At 40.7% G+C, this 20313-nt stretch overlaps 1 protein-coding gene and 1 pseudogene across 1 annotated transcript; one reads left to right on the top strand and one right to left on the bottom strand.

Annotated features, from left to right (window-relative positions):
• Positions 1-307: 307 nt before the first annotated feature.
• On the bottom strand, positions 308-2234 carry LOC128235323 (uncharacterized; annotated as a pseudogene).
• Positions 2235-3411: 1177 nt separating this feature from the next.
• Positions 3412-17340, top strand: LOC128205223 (uncharacterized). Its single transcript, XM_052906766.1, has 3 exons — positions 3412-3553; positions 14779-14990; positions 15507-17340. Exons 2-3 carry the CDS (start codon positions 14782-14784, stop codon positions 17032-17034), a joined length of 1737 nt encoding a protein of 578 aa, XP_052762726.1. The 5' UTR covers positions 3412-3553; positions 14779-14781; the 3' UTR covers positions 17035-17340.
• Positions 17341-20313: the final 2973 nt, after the last annotated feature.

The following is a 20313-nucleotide window of genomic DNA, read 5'->3' as shown; positions in this document are numbered from 1 at the left end:
GACATATTGGCATTGGTTTAACATGGCACAAGTGATATTTTAATACAAAAACTGAAATCATGATTTTCCAAAAAACTTTTCTGTACTGCTTTTGTACGATTCACATTTAAACAGTTTATCCCTGGCCAAGTCAACACGTATAGTGGGAACTAGCTGTCTCCGTGGCAACGGGAGCTAAAAGATTACACATTCCTTCTCTGGGACATTACAGCTTTCTCTATTGTCATGATGATCTGCTCGAACAAGCGGCTTACAGTAAATTGTTCTTTGGCAAATGTCTCCATGAACGGTGTCTTCCACTTCTCGGCTAAACGCCTGCCGTCATCTGTAGACACCTCCCTTTCCGTGCCGAGATACGGCCGATGTTTCCTTTCATGTCATGCAGCTTGTCATGCAGGAAATGGATCACTTCAAAACTATTAAGAGAGTTGACTGAGTAGACTAGAGTGTAGCCGTCAATATTCATGAAAAGTGACTGAGGTAATACGGAGTACTCATCCTGTCCTGCAGTGTCAACCAGCTGCAAAGCGTATTCCTGGCCGAAAAAAATATTTGTCCATTTGCATGTACTAAGGAATTGGTGTTGGGTTGCGAAAACTGTGAAAACTGGGGTTGTATCTCACTCTGCATCATTGAGCCCTCCGGCCACGAGATACTATGTGCCCGTTGTGTACTACATCTACCTTCCGTGAAAATGAACCACATTGGTTGTAAGCCCTCACACAATAATTACAACCACCGCAAGGAAGATCTTCAACTGCAACTCCAGCTACATATGAATTGCAGTGACCAGGATGTGACTTCTTTCCTGATTGGCACTCCAAGACCATTCTGAATTTGCAAGAGCTTCGCACTGACAACATTGTCCGACACATCGCAATTCAGAACAAACTCGCATACCGGTTTTGCTAATGCTGATATGGATTTCAACAAACAAACATTGACAGGAGGTGCAAGTACTGTACCATCAGCTGGCAGAGAACCTGGTGTCAAACAAGGAGAAGGTGTTTCGCCTTGTTCTTCTGACTGTAAGTCATTTGTGGTCTCATTTAATGAAACAATGACTGCAGACGGGGCGTCTGGTAGTGAATTGGATGGTACGGTCTCATTAGAAACAAGTTTGCTACATACCTCGTTTCGCTCTTCTGGGTTTGAGCCGGAGTATTTTTGGGCCAAGGATTGGCTCCCTATCCTGACCCTTTTGCGTTTAAAACAAACGCCTTAAAGTCCTTCTTGTGGGGACATTTAGCGATCAAGTGCGACTTACTATAACGAATGTAACAGCCATACGTACCTCGCGGACGGTTGAAACGCTGCTGTCTGCTACGCGGTTGAGTGGGCCTAGCTTCTCCAAGCCACTTCACCTCTTCTCGCAGATTCTGTAGTTCTCTCTTGAGAACGCTCATGTCTAACGCAGGTCCAGAAGGATTCTGAACGGCGTAAACATTTGCTATATCCTCGTCATAATCTACTACTGTATGAATAGATTTACTCTTACTCATAGCACTCTTGGAATGCTGAAACAACCTTATGTTGTTCATGGCCTCTTCAATAGTTGTATACTTACGCATGAAGGTGCTATGACCAGCTTCACGATCTTGCAAGCCTTGACAGAAGCGGTCTATCGCCTGCTGGTTTGTGAAGGTCTCCGGCAGTGACCGGAAAGCTTCGGCAGCTAACTCTTGTACCCTATCTGCCCAGTCTTCCATACACTCACCTTTTTCCTGGGAAGCGACAGCGAACTTGGCTTGCGCAGAGGCGGGAAACTCTGAGCCGAACCGCTCCTTAAGTTTGCTCAATAAAGAACGGTAAGGCATTTTTGGACTGCATTGAAGCAATCGAGCACATTTGTCGAGGGCCTTCCCTGACAAACAATGTAATAAACAGAGTTTACAATCATCTGTACTCCAGCCAAATGATTGTGCACACTGCTGAAACTTCATTTAGAATGAATGCCAGCTGGATTTACCATCATATACCAGAGATTTAGGTATATCCTTCAATGCATGTGTACCCCTGCGCACAGAGTGGCCATGAGGGGACGCCTGTACTACCTCTTGGGAATATTCCGCATGTTTTTGCGAAATATGGTCCTTATCAGATAAGGAGGAATGCAACCTAACTTGCTCACCCTTCATCCTTGGGGCATGTCTAGCGTCGGACTCATCAGTAGATGAATCAAGACAGTGAAGGGACAGGAGTTTGGAGTGAGGTAACCGACTGCTTTTATACATACGTACCTTTTTCTGTCAGGTACTGTATGAGCGAGGGATACCAGACGCTGACTGGACATCCTCGTCACTGTCGCTTTCTCGCAGTCTAACCAGGTCCAACCTTTGTTGAACGGGGTACTGGGGTTTCAGCTGTTGTGGAGTTGGCATATAATGGTGGGCCATTGGAAAAGGGGCATTTGTCTGATTGTAAACACTGGGGCGTGGCAATAATTGATCAGAATTATAGTGATGTGGGACACTAGGTAGCAATGATGTAAGTTGGTCAATGCGGTCATTCAACTGCTTTTGTGCAGAGGCAACCAAGTTCTCAAACCCATCAACCTCGGTCTCAATTTTTGAAACAGTAGTATGGGTTGTTTGTACACCTTGAGGAGGTGGGCAGGTGTTGCCGACCAAGTCTCTGTTTGGGGTGAAATCCAACTCTTGCATGACAGAGTCCGGCAGTTTATGCCGAAGCATAGTCTGCAAACTTTCTGGTGTTAGATTGCCATAATGCTCACGCAAATCTACAATAGTAGATGCTAACCTTGGGCCAATATTTGGAATTGTCTGCAAGTCTCCTACAGACAAGAAGTTTACAAGCACTTTACTACTGGCCATGCTTACAAATCAAATGCTCCTGAGTAGAAGATTAATTTGATTGTACAACCACCAACCTTGTTTGTCTTCTATCCGGCTACTTTTCCCGTCCGAAAAGTGGCTAAGGGCGCTGAAAAGGCCTCAAAAAACAAACAAAAGCAAACGAAGGGGCCGGGTTAATTAGTGGCAGTCCATGGAGACTACGACGTAGCATCAAATAATCAACTGGTAAGACCAGAAGAAAATTAACAACGGCCAAAAATTGACGAAAAAATGTGGCTTCAAACGCGGGAAAATTCTCGAGGAAGATTTGCTAACAAAAGCTGCAGAATTTCAGCAACAATTGCACTGGAACGGCTTAATAAAACACCGCTGCCACCATTAAAGTATTCCCTATTGTTACTTAGACCAAACCTAGCTTACCATTAACTTTAGGGAAAGAACACGTGAGGTTTTTATTATTTATTAAGCAGTATATCAAAGTACGTCTTGCTTCTTCTACAGCTGATCTCGAACTCCCCGAGATGTGCTCACAGACCAGTGACGTCAGCACCTTATGTGTAAACAGGTCAGATAGTGCACTCGCACTACACATCTAACGCTCGCCTACCTTGGTTTCACCGATATATCTTCAACTATATCGTATGGCATGTCACGGCGACTTGTCACAACTCATTTCAAGTTTATAACGTTGGATATTTATTTGCGATCACTTCCTGATACTAAGGACATTAATTATTGTAAGTCGTTTCGTTAAGTCATTAATTGTTCTTATTATGTATTGTTGTTGTAATTCATAATACGTTGTTTCCATACAATTATCCCATAAACTAATCTGAAGTTTAATTTATTTTTGGATTCAGTTTCGTTTTACATATGTGTCGTAAAGGGCGTTTTAAATATGTCATAAAGGGCGTTTTACATATGTCATAAAGGGTGTTTTACAAATGTCATAAAGGGCGTTTTACATATGTCATAAAGGGCGTTTTACATATGTCATAAAGGGCGTTTTACACATGCCATAAAGGGCGTTATAGATATGTCATAAAGAGCGTTTTACATATTTCATAAAGGGCGTTATATATATGTCATAAAGGGCGTTACATATATATGTCATAAAGGGCGTTATATTTATGTCTTCAAGGGCGTTTTACATATGTCATAAAGGGCGTTATATATATATCATAAAGGGCGTTTTACGTATGTCATAAAGGGCGTGTTACAAATGTCATAAAGGGCGTTTTACGTATGTCATAAAGGGCGTTTTACATATGTCATAAAGGGCGTTATATATATGTCATAAAGGGCGTTTTTCATATGTCATAAAGGGCGTTTTACATATGTCATAAAGGGCGTTATATCTATGTCATAAAGGGCGTTTTACATATGTCATAAAGGGCGTTATATATATGTCATAAAGGGCGTTTTACATATGTCATAAAGGGACATAGTTAATACTGCATAGATGTAGACTATATGCATATGACTGCCGTTCGCAAAATAATAAATTATTTCTACATTAATGAATGTACAACTCTCTTAAAGCTACACTCTCAAAGATTTACCATTTTTACAACTTTTTTTAATTTTTTGTCTTGGAATGAGCAATGTTTTGCGTAATCATTTGGCTCCAATTTCTCGAAACTTCTGAAGTCCCTTATAACAGGATTAAGCTAAACTCACTATTTTTGTTGTTCTATGATATGCGTTATATTTCCTTTTTTTTAAGAGTTTTTTATAAATTATATAAGAAATATCTGTATGCGTATTAGAAGAAACCATTTTTCATTTATCAAAATCTATTTTCAGTATGTATTTTGGCTAATTGAAATAAGCGACTTAAGCCTATTAAGCTTAAGAAGTTTCGAGAAATTGGGGCCTGCAAACTAGTGATAAAAGATGGCTGACAAAATATTACATCGCATATTTTCATATTTCAGTTCGAAAACTAATGTTTTATGGTTTAAAGCGTTACTTATGGTTTATGTTAAGTTAAGTATTCGACGTGTATTAAACAAGGTTGCGAGCAACTTGAGTAAAGTATGGGCGTTGTTTCCGATCCGGGCAATATTTTATCATTATGTTCACTATCAGGAAAGCACCTGTTTCACAGCTTGGGATTTGTTTACGTCCACTAGGTTCATGTGTAAGGTTAACAAACTACTTGTATTGTACAAATGGAATAAAACAATATTATAACACGCAGTAACGAGCCAGTACAGCTAAATATCTAAAGTGACACTCTTCTTCAAAATCAATACATAAACATGTTTAGCAAACATAAACTTGACCTTTAACTACTTTCTAAATAATGCATTTATGGAACATATTATTTACTAATAACAAAATTGTAACCTTGTATTTAGATGAAAACACAAAAATATTAAATGATTGGTGAGTGCTAAAAGACTTACTGCAATCTACTATGGTCTCATAAGGTAGACATACCCTGTTTTATTCACCTTTCATCCAAATTAACCGTGGTATGTATCCTTCATGAAGACCATTGATTTCGAGGTCCTTTCTGGTATTTAAAAACAATTGTATTAATTGAGGTAAATCTTTTTTGGGAGTAAGAGTCCATCTTTAAATGATGGCTGTGTTAAGAGGCCATGTAAGAACGGTTAATAAATAATGCATTTGCTCATCAATAGATGTGCGTGAAGTTAGCACCGTAGCACCGTATCACCATATCACCGCGGGGATGCGGTGCTAGCACCGTATCACCATCAAAATCAATACAATAAGAGCATTAATCTCGAGGAAACATGTAAGGCTCGTTCTCGCAGAAACGAGCAAGGGGACCATAGGGACCTATGCCACTGTGTAGCCGAGACCTGGCCCTAGGTGATGGCACATGTGAATACCCTAGGATTTTAGGCAGGCTATGCGGGATAGGGACATGAACTCGATCCCCCATGCCAATTTGGCCCATATTCAGACACTGTTATGGTGCAGATGCCTTAAAAACGAGCAAGGGGACCAATGGCACTGTATCCAAGGGTTACCTGGCGGTGTGATACATTCGGGGAAACTGTTAATACTACGAGGATTTTAGTCTGGCCCCGTCCTTAGCCCAACATTGTGCGTATATGGGCAATATAAGCCCCACTGACCCCTACCATACATGTAAGGCTCGTTCTCGCAGAAACGAGCAAGGGGACCATAGGGACCTATGTCACTGTGTAGCCGAGACCTGGCCCTAGGTGATGGCACATGTGAATACCCTAGGATTTTAGGCAGGCTATGCGGGATAGGGACATGAACTCGATCCCCCATGCCAATTTGGCCCATATTCAGACACTGTTATGGTGCGGATGCCTTAAAAGCGAGCAAGGGGACCAATGGCACTGTATCCAAGGGTTACCTGGCGGTGTGATACATTCGGGGAAACTGTTAATACTACGAGGATTTTAGTCTGGCCCCGTCCTTAGCCCAACATTGTGCGTATATGGGCAATATAAGCCCCACTGACCCCTACCATACATGTAAGGCTCGTTCTCGCAGAAACGAGCAAGGGGACCATAGGGACCTATGTCACTGTGTAGCCGAGACCTGGCCCTAGGTGATGGCACATGTGAATACCCTAGGATTTTAGGCAGGCTATGCGGGATAGGGACATGAACTCGATCCCCCATGCCAATTTGGCCCATATTCAGACACTGTTATGGTGCGGATGCCTTAAAAACGAGCAAGGGGACCAATGGCACTGTATCCAAGGGTTACCTGGCGGTGTGATACATTCGGGGAAACTGTTAATACTACGAGGATTTTAGTCTGGCCCCGTCCTTAGCCCAACATTGTGCGTATATGGGCAATATAAGCCCCACTGACCCCTACCATACATGTAAGGCTCGTTCTCGCAGAAACGAGCAAGGGGACCATAGGGACCTATGTCACTGTGTAGCCGAGACCTGGCCCTAGGTGATGGCACATGTGAATACCCTAGGATTTTAGGCAGGCTATGCGGGATAGGGACATGAACTCGATCCCCCATGCCAATTTGGCCCATATTCAGACACTGTTATGGTGCGGATGCCTTAAAAACGAGCAAGGGGACCAATGGCACTGTATCCAAGTGTTACCTGGCGGTGTGATACATTCGGGGAAACTGTTAATACTACGAGGATTTTAGTCTGGCCCCGTCCTTAGCCCAACATTGTGCGTATATGGGCAATATAAGCCCCACTGACCCCTACCATACATGTAAGGCTCGTTCTCGCAGAAACGAGCAAGGGGACCATAGGGACCTATGTCACTGTGTAGCCGAGACCTGGCCCTAGGTGATGGCACATGTGAATACCCTAGGATTTTAGGCAGGCTATGCGGGATAGGGACATGAACTCGATCCCCCATGCCAATTTGGCCCATATTCAGACACTGTTATGGTGCGGATGCCTTAAAAACGAGCAAGGGGACCAATGGCACTGTATCCAAGGGTTACCTGGCGGTGTGATACATTCGGGGAAACTGTTAATACTACGAGGATTTTAGTCTGGCCCCGTCCTTAGCCCAACATTGTGCGTATATGGGCAATATAAGCCCCACTGACCCCTACCATACATGTAAGGCTCGTTCTCGCAGAAACGAGCAAGGGGACCATAGGGACCTATGTCACTGTGTAGCCGAGACCTGGCCCTAGGTGATGGCACATGTGAATACCCTAGGATTTTAGGCAGGCTATGCGGGATAGGGACATGAACTCGATCCCCCATGCCAATTTGGCCCATATTCAGACACTGTTATGGTGCGGATGCCTTAAAAACGAGCAAGGGGACCAATGGCACTGTATCCAAGGGTTACCTGGCGGTGTGATACATTCGGGGAAACTGTTAATACTACGAGGATTTTAGTCTGGCCCCGTCCTTAGCCCAACATTGTGCGTATATGGGCAATATAAGCCCCACTGACCCCTACCATACATGTAAGGCTCGTTCTCGCAGAAACGAGCAAGGGGACCATAGGGACCTATGTCACTGTGTAGCCGAGACCTGGCCCTAGGTGATGGCACATGTGAATACCCTAGGATTTTAGGCAGGCTATGCGGGATAGGGACATGAACTCGATCCCCCATGCCAATTTGGCACTTTCTAGTACAATCTGCCTAAAATCCTAGGTAATCCATATGTACTATCACCTAGGACTAGGTCTAAGCAACAAACTGTCATAGGTTTCTATGGTCCCCTTGCTCGTTTTAAGTTTTCTTCACCATAACATGTAATGAAAATAAGGCAAATAGGTATAGGAGGCCATTTTCCATGTCCCTATCTCGCATAGACTGCCTAATATCCTAGGTAATTTGTATGTACTATGATCTAGGACTAGGTTCAAGCAACGAGCTGACATAGGTTGCTATGGTCCCCGTGCTCGTTTTAAGGTTTCTGCACCATAACATTTAATAAATAAGAGGTAAAAATAGGCATTTGGAGTCTTTTCCATGTCTTTATCTCGCACAATCTGCCTAAAATCCTTGATAATTCATATGTACTATCACCTAGGACTAGGTCCAAGCAACGAACTTACATAGGTCGCTATGGTCCCCTTACTACTGTTAAGGTTTCTTCACCATAACATTTAATGAATATGAGGTAAAAATAGGTTTTTGGTGTCTTTTCCATGTCTCTATCTCGCACAATCTGCGCTATGGTCCCTTGCTCGTTTTAAGGTTTCTGAACCATAACGTGTAATGAATATGAGGCAAATAGGAATGTGGACCCTTTTCCAAGTCCCTATCTCGTATAGCCTGCCTAAAATCCTAGGTTATTCATATGTACTATCACCTAGGACTAGGTCTAAGATACACGCTGACATAGGGCGCTATGGTCCCCTTGCTTGTTTAAAGGTTAATGCAACATAACATGTAATGCATATGAGACAAATAGGGATTTGGATCCTTTTCCATGTTCCTATATCGCATAGCATGCCCAAAATCCTAGGTAATTCATATGTACCATCACCTAGGGCTAGGTCTAAGCAACGAGTTGACATAGGTCGCTATGGTTCCCTTAATTATTTGCGCCAGAACATGTAATAAATGTGAGGCAAATTGGCATTTGGAACATTTTTCATGTCCCTATCTCGCATAGCCTGCCTAATATACTAGGTAATTTGTATGTACTATGATCTAGGACTAGGTTCAAGCAACGAACTGACATAGGTCGCAATGGTCCCCGTGCTCGTTTTAAGGTTTCTGCACCATAACATTTAATGAATAAGATGTAATTATAGGCATTCAGAGTCTTTTCCATGTCCCTATCTCGCACAATCTGCCTAAAATCCTAGGTAATTTATACATACTATCACCTAGGACTAGGTCTAAGCTACACGTTGACATAAACCGCTATGGTCCCCTTGCTCGTTTTAAGGTTTTTGAACCATAACATGTAATGAATATGAGGCAAATAGGTATAAGGGGCCTTTTTCATGTCCCTATATCGCATAGCCTGCCTAAAACCCTAGATAATTCATATGTACTATCACCTAGGACTAAGTCTAAGCAACGAGCTGACATAGGTCGCTTTGGTCCCCTTGCTTGTTTAAGGTTTTTGCAACATAACATGTAATGAATATGAGGTAAAAATAGGCATTTTGAGTCTTTCCCATGTCCCTATCACGCACAATCTGCCTAAAATCCTAGATAATTCATATGTACTATCACCTAGGACTAGGTCTAAGCTACACGCTGACATAGATCGCTGTGGTCCCCTTGCTCGTTTTAAGGATTCTGAACCATAACGTGTAATGAATATGAGTCAAATAGGCATGTGGAGCATTTTCTAAGTCCCTATCTCGCATAGCCTGCCTAAAATCCTTGGTTATTCATATGTACTATCACCTAGGAATAGGTCTAAGCTACACGCTGACATAGGTCGCTGTGGTCCCCTTGCTCGTTTTAAGGATTCTGAACCATAACTTGTAATGAATATGAGTCAAATAGGCATGTGGAGCATTTTCCATGTCCCTATCTCGTATAGCCTGCCTAAAATCCTTGGTTATTCATATGTACTATCACCTAGGAATAGGTCTAAGCTACACACTGACATAGGGCGCTATGGTCCCCTTGCTCGTATAAAGGTTTTTGTACCATAAAATATAATGCATATGAGGCAAATTGGCATTGAGGGCATTTTCAATGTCCCTATCTCGCATAGCCTGCCTAAAATCTTACGTTATTCATGTATACTATTATTTAGGACTAGGTCTCTGCTACATTGTGACATAAGTCGCTTTGGTCTTCTTGCTCGTTTTAAGGTTACCGCACCAAAATATGAAAATAATATGAATCAAATATGCATTGGGAGCCTTTTCCATGACACTATCTCGCATAGCATACCTAAAATCCTAGGTTATTCACATATACTATCATCTAGGACTAGGTCTCGGCTGCATGATGACAAAGGTCGATATGGTCCCCATGCTCGTTTTAAGGTTTCCGCACCATAAAATGTAATGAATGTGAGACAAATAGGCATTGGGATCCTTTTCCATGTCCCTATCTCGTATAGCCTGCCTAAAATCGTAACTAATTCATATGTACTTTTACCTAGGACTAGGTCTAAGCCACACGCTGACATAGTTCGCTATGGTCCACATGCTCGTGAGGCAAATTGGCATTGGGAGCCTTTTCCATGTCCCTATATCGCATAGCCTGTCTAAAATCCTAGGTAATTCATATGTACTATCACCTAGGATTAGGTCTAAGCTACACGCTTACATAGGTTGCTATGGTCCCCTTGCTCGTTTTAAGGTTTCTGTACCATAACTTTTATTGAATATGAGGTAAAAACAGGCATTTGGAGCCTTTTCCATGTCCCTTTCTCGCAAAGCCTTTCTTAATTCCTAGGTAATTCATATATTCTATCACCTAGGATTAGGTCTATGCTACACCCTAGCATAGGTCGCTGCTCGTTTTAAGGTTTCTGCACCATAACATGTAATGAATATGAGACAAATGGGGATTGGGAGCCTTTTCCATGTTCCTATCTCGTATAGCCTGCCTATAATCCTAGGTAATTCATATGAAGTATCACCTAGGACTAGATCTAAGTCACACACTGACATAGTTCGCTATGGTCCCGTTGCTCGTTTTAAGGTTAATGCACCATAACTTGTAATAAGAAGAGGCAAATAGGCATTGGGAGCCTTTTCCATGTCCCTATATTGCATAGCCTGCCTAAAATCCTAGGTAATTCATATGTACTATCACCTAGGACTAGGTCTAAGCAACGAGCTGACATAGGTCGCTATGGTCCCCTTCCTCTTAATTATTTAATGGTTTCTGCAACATACCATGTAATAACATTTAATGAATATGAGGTAAAAATAGGCATTTGGAGCCTTTTCCATGTCACTTTCTGTCACAATCTGCCTACAATCCTATATAATTCATATGTACTATCACCTGGGAATAGATCTAAGCAACGAACTGGCATAGGTCGGTTTGGTCCCCTTGCTCGTTTTAAGGTTTTTGCACAATAACATGCAATGAATATGAGGAAAATAGGCATTGGGAGCCTTTTCCATGCCCCTATCACTCATAGCCTACCTAAAATTCTAGGTAATTCTTATGTTCTATCACCTAGGATTAGGTCTAAGCTACACGCCAACATAGGTCGCTGTGGTCCCCTTGCTCGTTTTAAGGTTTCTGCACCATAACATGTAATGAATATGAGGCAAAAAGGGATTGGGAGCCGTTTCCATGTCCCTATCTCGTATAGCCTGCCTAAAATCCTAGGTAATTCATATGAACTATCACCTAGGACTAGGTCTAAGCCACACGCTGACATAGTTCGCTATTGTCCCCTTGCTCGTTTTAAGGTTGATGCACCATAACATGTAATAATAAGAGGCAAATAGGTATTGGGAGCCTTTTTCATGTCCCTAAATCGCATAGCCTGCTTAAAACCCTAGGTAATTCATATGTACTATCACCTAGGACTTGGTCTAAGCAACGAGCTGACAAAGGTCGCTATGGTGACGTATGGTCCCCTTAATTATTTTAAGGTTTCTGCACCATACCATGTAAAAAATGTGAGGCAAATTGGCATTGGGAGCATTTTTTATGTCCCTATCTCACATAGCCTGCCTAAAATCCTAAGTAATTCATATGTACTATCATCTAGGACTAGGTTCAAGCAACGAGCTGACATAGGTCGCTATGGTCCCCTTGCTCGTTCTTAGGTTTCTGCACCATAACATTTGATGAATATGAGGTAAAAATAGGCATTTGAAGCCTTTTCCATGTCACTTCCTGTCACAATCTGCCTAAAATCCTAGGTAATTCATATGTACTATCACCTAGGAATGGGTCTAAGCAACGAACTGGCATAGGTCGCTATGGTCCCCTTGCTCGTTTTAAGGTTTCTTCACCATAACATGTAATGAAAATGAGGCAAATAGGCATAAGGGGCCTTTCCCATGTCCCTATATTGCATAGCCTGCCTAAAATCCTAGATAATTCATATGTACTATCACCTAGAAAAAGATCTAAGCAACGAGCTGACATAGGTCGCTTTGGTCCCCTTGCTCGTTTCAAGGTGTTTGCACAATAACATGTAATGAATATGAGGGAAATAGCCATTGGGAGACTTTTCCATGCCCCTATCACTCATAGCCTACCTAAAATCCTAGGTAATTCATATGTACTATCACCTAGGACTAGGTCTAAGATTCACACTGATATAGTGCGCTATGGTCCCCTTGCTTTGTTTGAAGGTTTTTGCACCATAACATGTAATGGATATGAGGAAAATATACATTGGGAGCCTTTTCTAAGTCCCTATCTCGCATAGCCTGCATAAAATCCTAGGTTAGTCATATGTACTTTCACCTAGGACTAGGTCTCTGCTACATGGTGACATAGGTCGCTTTGGTCCCGTTTCTCGTTTTATGGTTTTTGCACCATAACATGTCATTTATAAGAGGCAAATAGGCATTGGGAGCCTTTTCCATGTACGTATCTCGCATAGCCTGCTTAAAATCCTAGGTTATTCATATGTACTATCAACTAGGACTAGGTCTCGGCTACATGGTGACATATGTCGATATGGTCCCCTTGCTTGTTTTAAAGTGTCCGTGCCATAACCAGTTAATGAATATGCGGCAAATAGACATTGGGGGTCTATTGTATGTTCCTCTACCGCAAAGCCTGTCTAAAATCCTAGGTTATTCACAAATACAATTACCTAGGCCTAGTCCTCGGCTACACGATGACATAGGTCGTTATGGTCTCCATGCTCATTTTGAGGTTTCCGCACCATAGTTATACCATCTTATGCGATAAATAGTCATTTGGAACCTATGTCATCTCCTTATTCCGCCTATTCAGCCTGAAATCCTAGGAAATTAACATGTTCTATCACCCATGGCCATGTTTTGGCTACACGGTGACATTGATCGCTATGATCCCATCGCTGATTTTAAGGTTTCCCCTGTATATGAGTTACTGACTATGTGGTTAATTAAGTAACACAAAAAATAACACGTATACTTTACTTTTAATTATAAACCAACGTTTCGGCGTGTTTTTTTACTGACTATGTGGCAAATAGCCATTATGTGCCTATATTCAAATACGGCATTGCCGGCCTAAAATCCTAGGTTATTCACATGCAACTTTTACCTATGGTTAGGTCTTGCCCCACAGTGTTATAGGTGCATTATCCAGGAATAAGAGACTCTTAATACTACTAGTATACTGATCTGACAATATATGGAGATACGGTGCTAGCACCGCATCACCGCGGTGATATGGTGATACGGTGCTACGGTGCTAACTTCACGCACATCATCAATAGTCGCATTACGACAAAAATAACACCTTACTTTGCAAGAAATCGATATTAAAAATTGGACACTGTTACGTTTACGAATTTCTGTTTAAATAAGTCATGAATTGCTTGATGTGATTTCGATTAAAATGTTTTAATCATAATATATTGTCTTAAGGGCTTGCATATAAAGTTATCTGGTTTTGGCTGAAATGACCAGTTTAATGTATAATTTCATACAACACATGAACGGCCATATCATCAGCAAATAATAATAAAATAATCACAAGATTATTAATACATGTAAGGCTGAATTCACATCGCTTTGAAAAGATAACTAAAATTATCTACGAATGAAGATAACAAAGATGTACTATTACTCCCAAAGAAGATTTTACCATATTTAATACAATTGTTTTAATTTAACAAAAGTGATTAATACATGTCGAAAACAATTGTTCTTCTGAAGGATACTGTGTTTAATTTGAAAGAAAGGTGAAGAAAACAAGGTATTTCTACCTTATGAGACAATAGTAGATCACAGTAAATCTTTTAGCATTCACCAATCATTTAATATGCTTTGCGTTTTCAGCTATTAAAAACACGGTTACAATCTTGTTATCAGTAATTCATATTTTCCATCAATGCATTATTTAGCAAGAAGCTGAAGGTTTATCACTCAAAATTTATGTTTGTTTTGCATGTATACGTATTGATAACTTACATTTGAAACAAACCAACTGAGTTATTAAAGAAATAAGAGAGAACGCGTCTAGTTTGTGCTTTTTGAGCGATTGCACCTTGGAGATAACTTCCTTCTGAACTTGCATGCGACGTGTACAGTTGTTTTATCGAAAAAACACACTGTAGATCTGACTTCGTTTCTATACATATGTCTCAATCCGAAATCTGCTAACCTTCATAACTTGTGCATGATAAAGAATGTATGAAATTTCAAAATATATAATGTATAAAAATATACGACAAAAAGTAGATTATTTGTTTATTATATATATCATAGAATACTAAAGAACATTTTTATGATTCTCAGTCCAAGAGATGACCCTAGGGATCAATCGCTCGACTCGCCAAAAATGCAGTCCCAATACCAAGTAACTGTGTATGACCATAAGACTAAATTAAGTTGAATATTGAATACCAGCCCTGTCTTGAAATATGATAGCGATTATTTTCAGGTCATGGCTGCTTCAGACCGCAAAGCGTTCATAAAAGCCATAGGTAAGGCGGGAGGTAGTGTTCTGCCGATGAAAGAGCTTGCGGTGTCTGGTATTGTCTGTATAAAGAAGGACACAGAAAAAGAACATACGCTGAAAGTTAACTTCAACATACAGTCCGACGGAAATATTGTCCCTGGGTCAACACAGCACGTCATCGACAACATTCAGAGGTTTGATGTGACTTGATTTAAAAAACAAAATGCCCATCCGCTTCACTTAAAGAGATACCTCAATACTAAACTTTAAAACTCTCTCTCTGTGAACAATTACACGTGTATAATGTTATTTCGTGCAACAAAAGATTGATCGTCCATATTACAGAACAGTGCGTGTATATACCACGTGATAAATGACGTCATAAATGTTACACACACTGATACACGAGATTGACTATACTATCATCTATAGTCTGCATTCGAGAAGCTCTTTCATTTTTTAAAGTACTTGCATGAAGCTTAAGTTGCCAAATGAAGATTTATTTTGGCATCATGCAACTTGTTTTGTCTGTACATTCAACCTATCCGAAATATTGCATTCTATTATGTGGATATATCTTAAATTCCTGTTATATTTCTGGGTTTTTTTTGTATACAGAATAATTTAAATATATGATCATGGTTATAACATGACATTGAATTAAATGTATTCAACATTTTCATTAAATGTATAATGGTATTTGCTTTTAGAGATAGTGCGGATGCTACTGAACTCAAAAAGGACATCTGGAAGTACTCCCAAAGATTGATTCGTTACGAAGATAACTTACATCTGTTTGGCGTTATAAAAGTATCACACCAAACTACCGATTATATCGTCACTCTCAAGCAAACTGTCGGTCATCCTACAGGAATCGGTCAAAAGCAAACTGTCGGTCATTCTACAGGAAATGGTCAAAAGCAAACTGTCGGTCATCCTACAGAAAAAGATCAAAAGCAAACTGTCGGTCATCCTACAGGAAAAGATCAAAAGCAAACTGTCGGTCATTCTACAGGAAATGGTCAAAAGCAAACTGTCGGTCATTCTGCAGGAAAAGGTCAAAAGCAAAGTGTCGGTCATTCTAAAGGAATCGGTCAGAATCAAGCTGTCGGTCACAAGCAAACCGAAGCTAAAACTGTAACTCCAAAAGTTGGCAAGACGCATAAAGAGAAAGACGACCGGTGGTCGCAAGATATACTTCTTTCGTCTGGAAGCTTAGTTGCAAACAAAAGTGGCACAGATCTTCCTGTGAATAATGATGAACCGTCTATTCCACAATGCAGACCTGTAGCCTTTATAGAGAAATACCTTGCCAAGACACCTAAAAAGTCAGACAACGAGAGAACATCCTGTCAAAAGATTGACAGTTCCATAAGTGGTGCGACAGGAGGAAACATATATGACTGTATTAAAAACACAGCAACAAGTAAACCTAGTACATCGGCGAGCTTTAAGATGGAAAAAGAAGACAGAAGTCACGTTGTGCTGAGCTCCCTAAATAGCGGTACACAGCAAATACAGTCGACTAAGGTTGCTTTCTCTTGCGGAAAATGTGGAGGTAAGGAATTACAAACCAGAAAAGGAATAATATCGCACATTAAAAAATGCGCTATGGTAGAGCACGAGGGAGCACTACGCTATATCATAAAAAAAGAAGTACCCTGGCATCCTATACAGCGTGAAATGAAAACTGACAAAATGACATCGGTTAAAGATATGAAACGAAAAAGAGATGATTCACCAGATGAAGGAATACAAAAAGAAGTACCCTGGCATCCTATACAGCGTGAAATGAAAACTGACAAAATGGCATCGGGTAAAGATATGAAACGAAAAAGAGATGATTCACCAGATGAAGGAATACAAAAAGGAGTACCCTGGCATCCTATACAGCGTGAAATGGAAACTGACAAAATGGCATCGGTTAAAGATATGAAACGAAAAAGAGATGATTCACCAGATGAAGGAATACAAAAAGAAGTACCCTGGCATCCTATACAGTGTGAAATTAAAACTGACAAAATGGCATCGGGTAAAGATATGAAACGAAAAAGAGATGATTCACCAGATGAAGGAATACAAAAAGAAGTACCCTGGCATCCTATACAGCGTGAAATGAAAACTGACAAAATGGCATCGGTTAAAGATATGAAACGAAAAAGAGATGATTCACCAGATGAAGGATTACATGCAACTCCAAAGAAACCGAAGATGGGGCAGATATGTAAAATATGCTAAACTAGGTTTGAAGATCAAGGCCTTTGTTATTGTCATCGGTCAGAAGCAAACCGACATATGCCATCCTGAAGCACCCGAGCCGATTGCTAGTCATATTTTGTTTGAAGTTAAAAACAAAAACGATACATATTTGGTGTAGATATGATTTTAAAATATAACCAAACTCAGGACTGTTTTACTTTGCACTGCAGTAGATACGTGTATAAAAATATGTACAAATAAGTTTAAAATCGTCGGGTTTTCCCTTGTATCAAATGATAAGCAGATATAATCATATTATGAAAGATATAAAATACTTGCACTATATCGGAGAGTTATTTCTTTCTTTTGTGTTTAACCAGGTTGGTAACTAGAATTGTGAGTGTCGTTGGGCGGGCGGTCGGACGGGCGGGCGGTTAGTTGTCAAACTAGGGGTTTCCAACGAATGACTCAAGTTTTGTTCATCATCTAGACACCAAACTTGCTGTATATTAAAAACAATGTGGATAGCTCACTTGGGATTGGGTTTGTGTCAGTTCCGTCAAAGGTCAAGGTCACCGTTACTTAATATAGAAATTTTGTTTACGGCGAATAACTTCTGTTTTGTTCATTATTTGAACAGCAAACTAGGTGCGAATTAGGTCTGTTCTGAGCTCAGTTCTATTGAAGGTCAAGGCACTGTTGACATTGTTGTCACTAACGGCACCTTTGCAACATTGATGACCGCCTGGTATCCGGACTTGGTAGGCGGTGTCAAACTCAACTTTTATATGGAACAATTTAGTAAGGTTTGAGATAAATTGACCAAACTTGGTTTATAGGAAGAGTTATGTAGACCTTTCATGGTATTGCGTTTTGGGTCCTTAGGTTCAAGATCAAGGTCACTGTAACTAAAAATAGAAACAAAAATGGAACTGAATTGAGTTTTTTTTTGTTTAGACCAAAAAAATAATTGTTTGTTTAGGGTAACCTTCCCAAATTTTCTACGTAGGGTAGGTAGGGATTTTTTTGATTTTTTTTTTTTCAAAATCTATTGTAAGTTCAGAGTGTTTTCTTGCACATGGCAGTCTTTCCTACATTACTGGCATTGCCTGACTTCGTTTATCATATAAACAATAATTCTGATTAAAATAAAAAATAGGCCTAATATAATGCATTCTCATATCAAAATGGTCACCAGTATGCTAACATTTACCATGCCAATCGTAGCTTGCTGGTGATAGCGTGCTCATGATATCGTGCCGATGATAGCGTGCTGGTGATAACATGTTGGTGATTGCGTTCTGATGATAGCGTGCTGATGATAGAATGCTGGTGATAGCGTACTGATGATAGCGAACTGACGATAATGTGCTGATAAAAGCGTGCTAGTGATAGTGAGCTGATGACAGTTTGCTGATGATAGCTTGCCTGATATGGCGGCTGATGATAGCGTGCAGATGATAGCGTACTGGCGATAGTTGGCTGATGATAGCGAGCGGATGAAAGCGTGCTTGTGATGGGATTCGGGTGATAGCGTGCTGATGAAAGCATGCTGGTGATAGTGTGCTTGTGATAGCGTACTGATGATAGTCAGGTGAAGACAGTTTGCTGATGATAGCTTGCCTGCGATGGCGTGCTGATGATAGTGTGCAGATGATAGCGTTCTGCTGAGAACGTGCTGATGTAAGCAATAGCGTGCCTGTGATAGCAAGGTGATGATAGCGTTCTGGTGATAGAGTTGTGATGTTTACCGGCTAGTGATATCAAGCTCATGATAGTGTATTGTTGATGGGGTGCTGATGATAGCATGCATATGATAGATTGCTTGCGATAGCGTGTTGATGATAGCTTGCTGGGACATGCGGATGATGAAAGCGTGCTGGTGATAGGTGCTGATGATAGCTTGCTGGGACATGCGGATGATGAAAGCGTGCTGGTGATAGGTCAGTGCATTAGCTACACTGAGACACACCGAGGCAGCTGCCTTTACATATAACAATTTTAATATCTCTAAAAATAACCTTTTTCGACTAACTTCATTTGCCTCAATGTACACAAACCATCGACCAAAGATACTCCAGAATGCAGGAAATCGCTTCTTGCAAAAAAAAAAAATCTGACGGGGGGGGGGCATGCCCCCGGACCCCAATAGACCGTTCTGCCTCGGTGTTTTTTAAGTCTGGCTACGGCACTGTAGGTGCTGATGATAGCTTTTTAGTGATATCGTGCTGGTGATAGTGTGCTGGTCATAGTGTGTTGATTAAAGCGAGCTGGTGACATTGGTGACATCATCCTAACGATAACGCGTTGAAGATTGCGTTCTGTACATATCGAGCTGGTGATAGTGTGCTGATGACTATGCTTTGAAACAGTCATTAGATAACATCACTTTGAGAGCAAAAGTATTTAACGCCGCATAGCAAAGGGAAATAACTAGAAAAACCATCGCAAGAATCAATACAAGAGTTAGTAACACTGATTGAGACAAAACATAGGTCAGTATCTAATTGAACGAAAACATACCAGTGAAAATGAGTCTAACTTATAATGTAATGAGAAGTGCATATTTGTTACTGAGTATTTAAATCTACAAATTGAATAAGAAAAATGTTGTTTTTTAAATGTACTACAGATTCTTACTGATATTTTCAGATCAAACAAATTAAAAAACAAAAAAGGGGCAACACATAACTTCATGTGATTTAACAGACATATTGGCATTGTTTTAACATGGCACAAGTAATATTTTCACTTTCTTGTACTGCTTTGTACGATTCACATTTAAACAATTTATCCCTGGCAAAGTCAAGACAGTGGTAACTCGCTGTCTCCGTGGCAACGGGATCTAAAAGATTACACATTCCTTCTCTGGGACATTACAGCTTTCTCTATTGCCATAATAACATGCTCGAACAAGCGGCTTACAGTAAATTGTTCTTTGGCAAATGTCTCCATGAACGGTGTCTTCCACTTCTCGGCTAAATGCCTGCCGTCATCTGTAGACACCTCCCTCTCCGTGCTGAGATCCGACTTGAAGCCTACGAGGATGATAGGAATACGGCCGATGTTCCCCTTCATGTCGAGCAGCTTGTCATGCACGAAATGGATCACTTCAAACCCGTTTTAGAGAATTGACTGATTAGACTAGAATGTAGCCGTCAATATTCATAAATATGGCTGAGGTAAAACGCCCTTTATGACATGTAAACTCATCCAGTCCTGTGGTGTCAACCAGCTGGAAAGCGTATTCCCGGCCGGAGATATATTTGTACATTTTCATGTACTGAGGAATTGGTGTTGGTTTGTGAAAACTGTGAA

This window comes from Mya arenaria, chromosome 1 (assembly GCF_026914265.1).
Source record: "Mya arenaria isolate MELC-2E11 chromosome 1, ASM2691426v1".
NCBI classification, from domain to species: domain Eukaryota; kingdom Metazoa; phylum Mollusca; class Bivalvia; order Myida; family Myidae; genus Mya; species Mya arenaria.
Note: the sequence above shows the minus strand (reverse complement) of the source record. Positions and strands in the feature narration are given on the sequence as shown.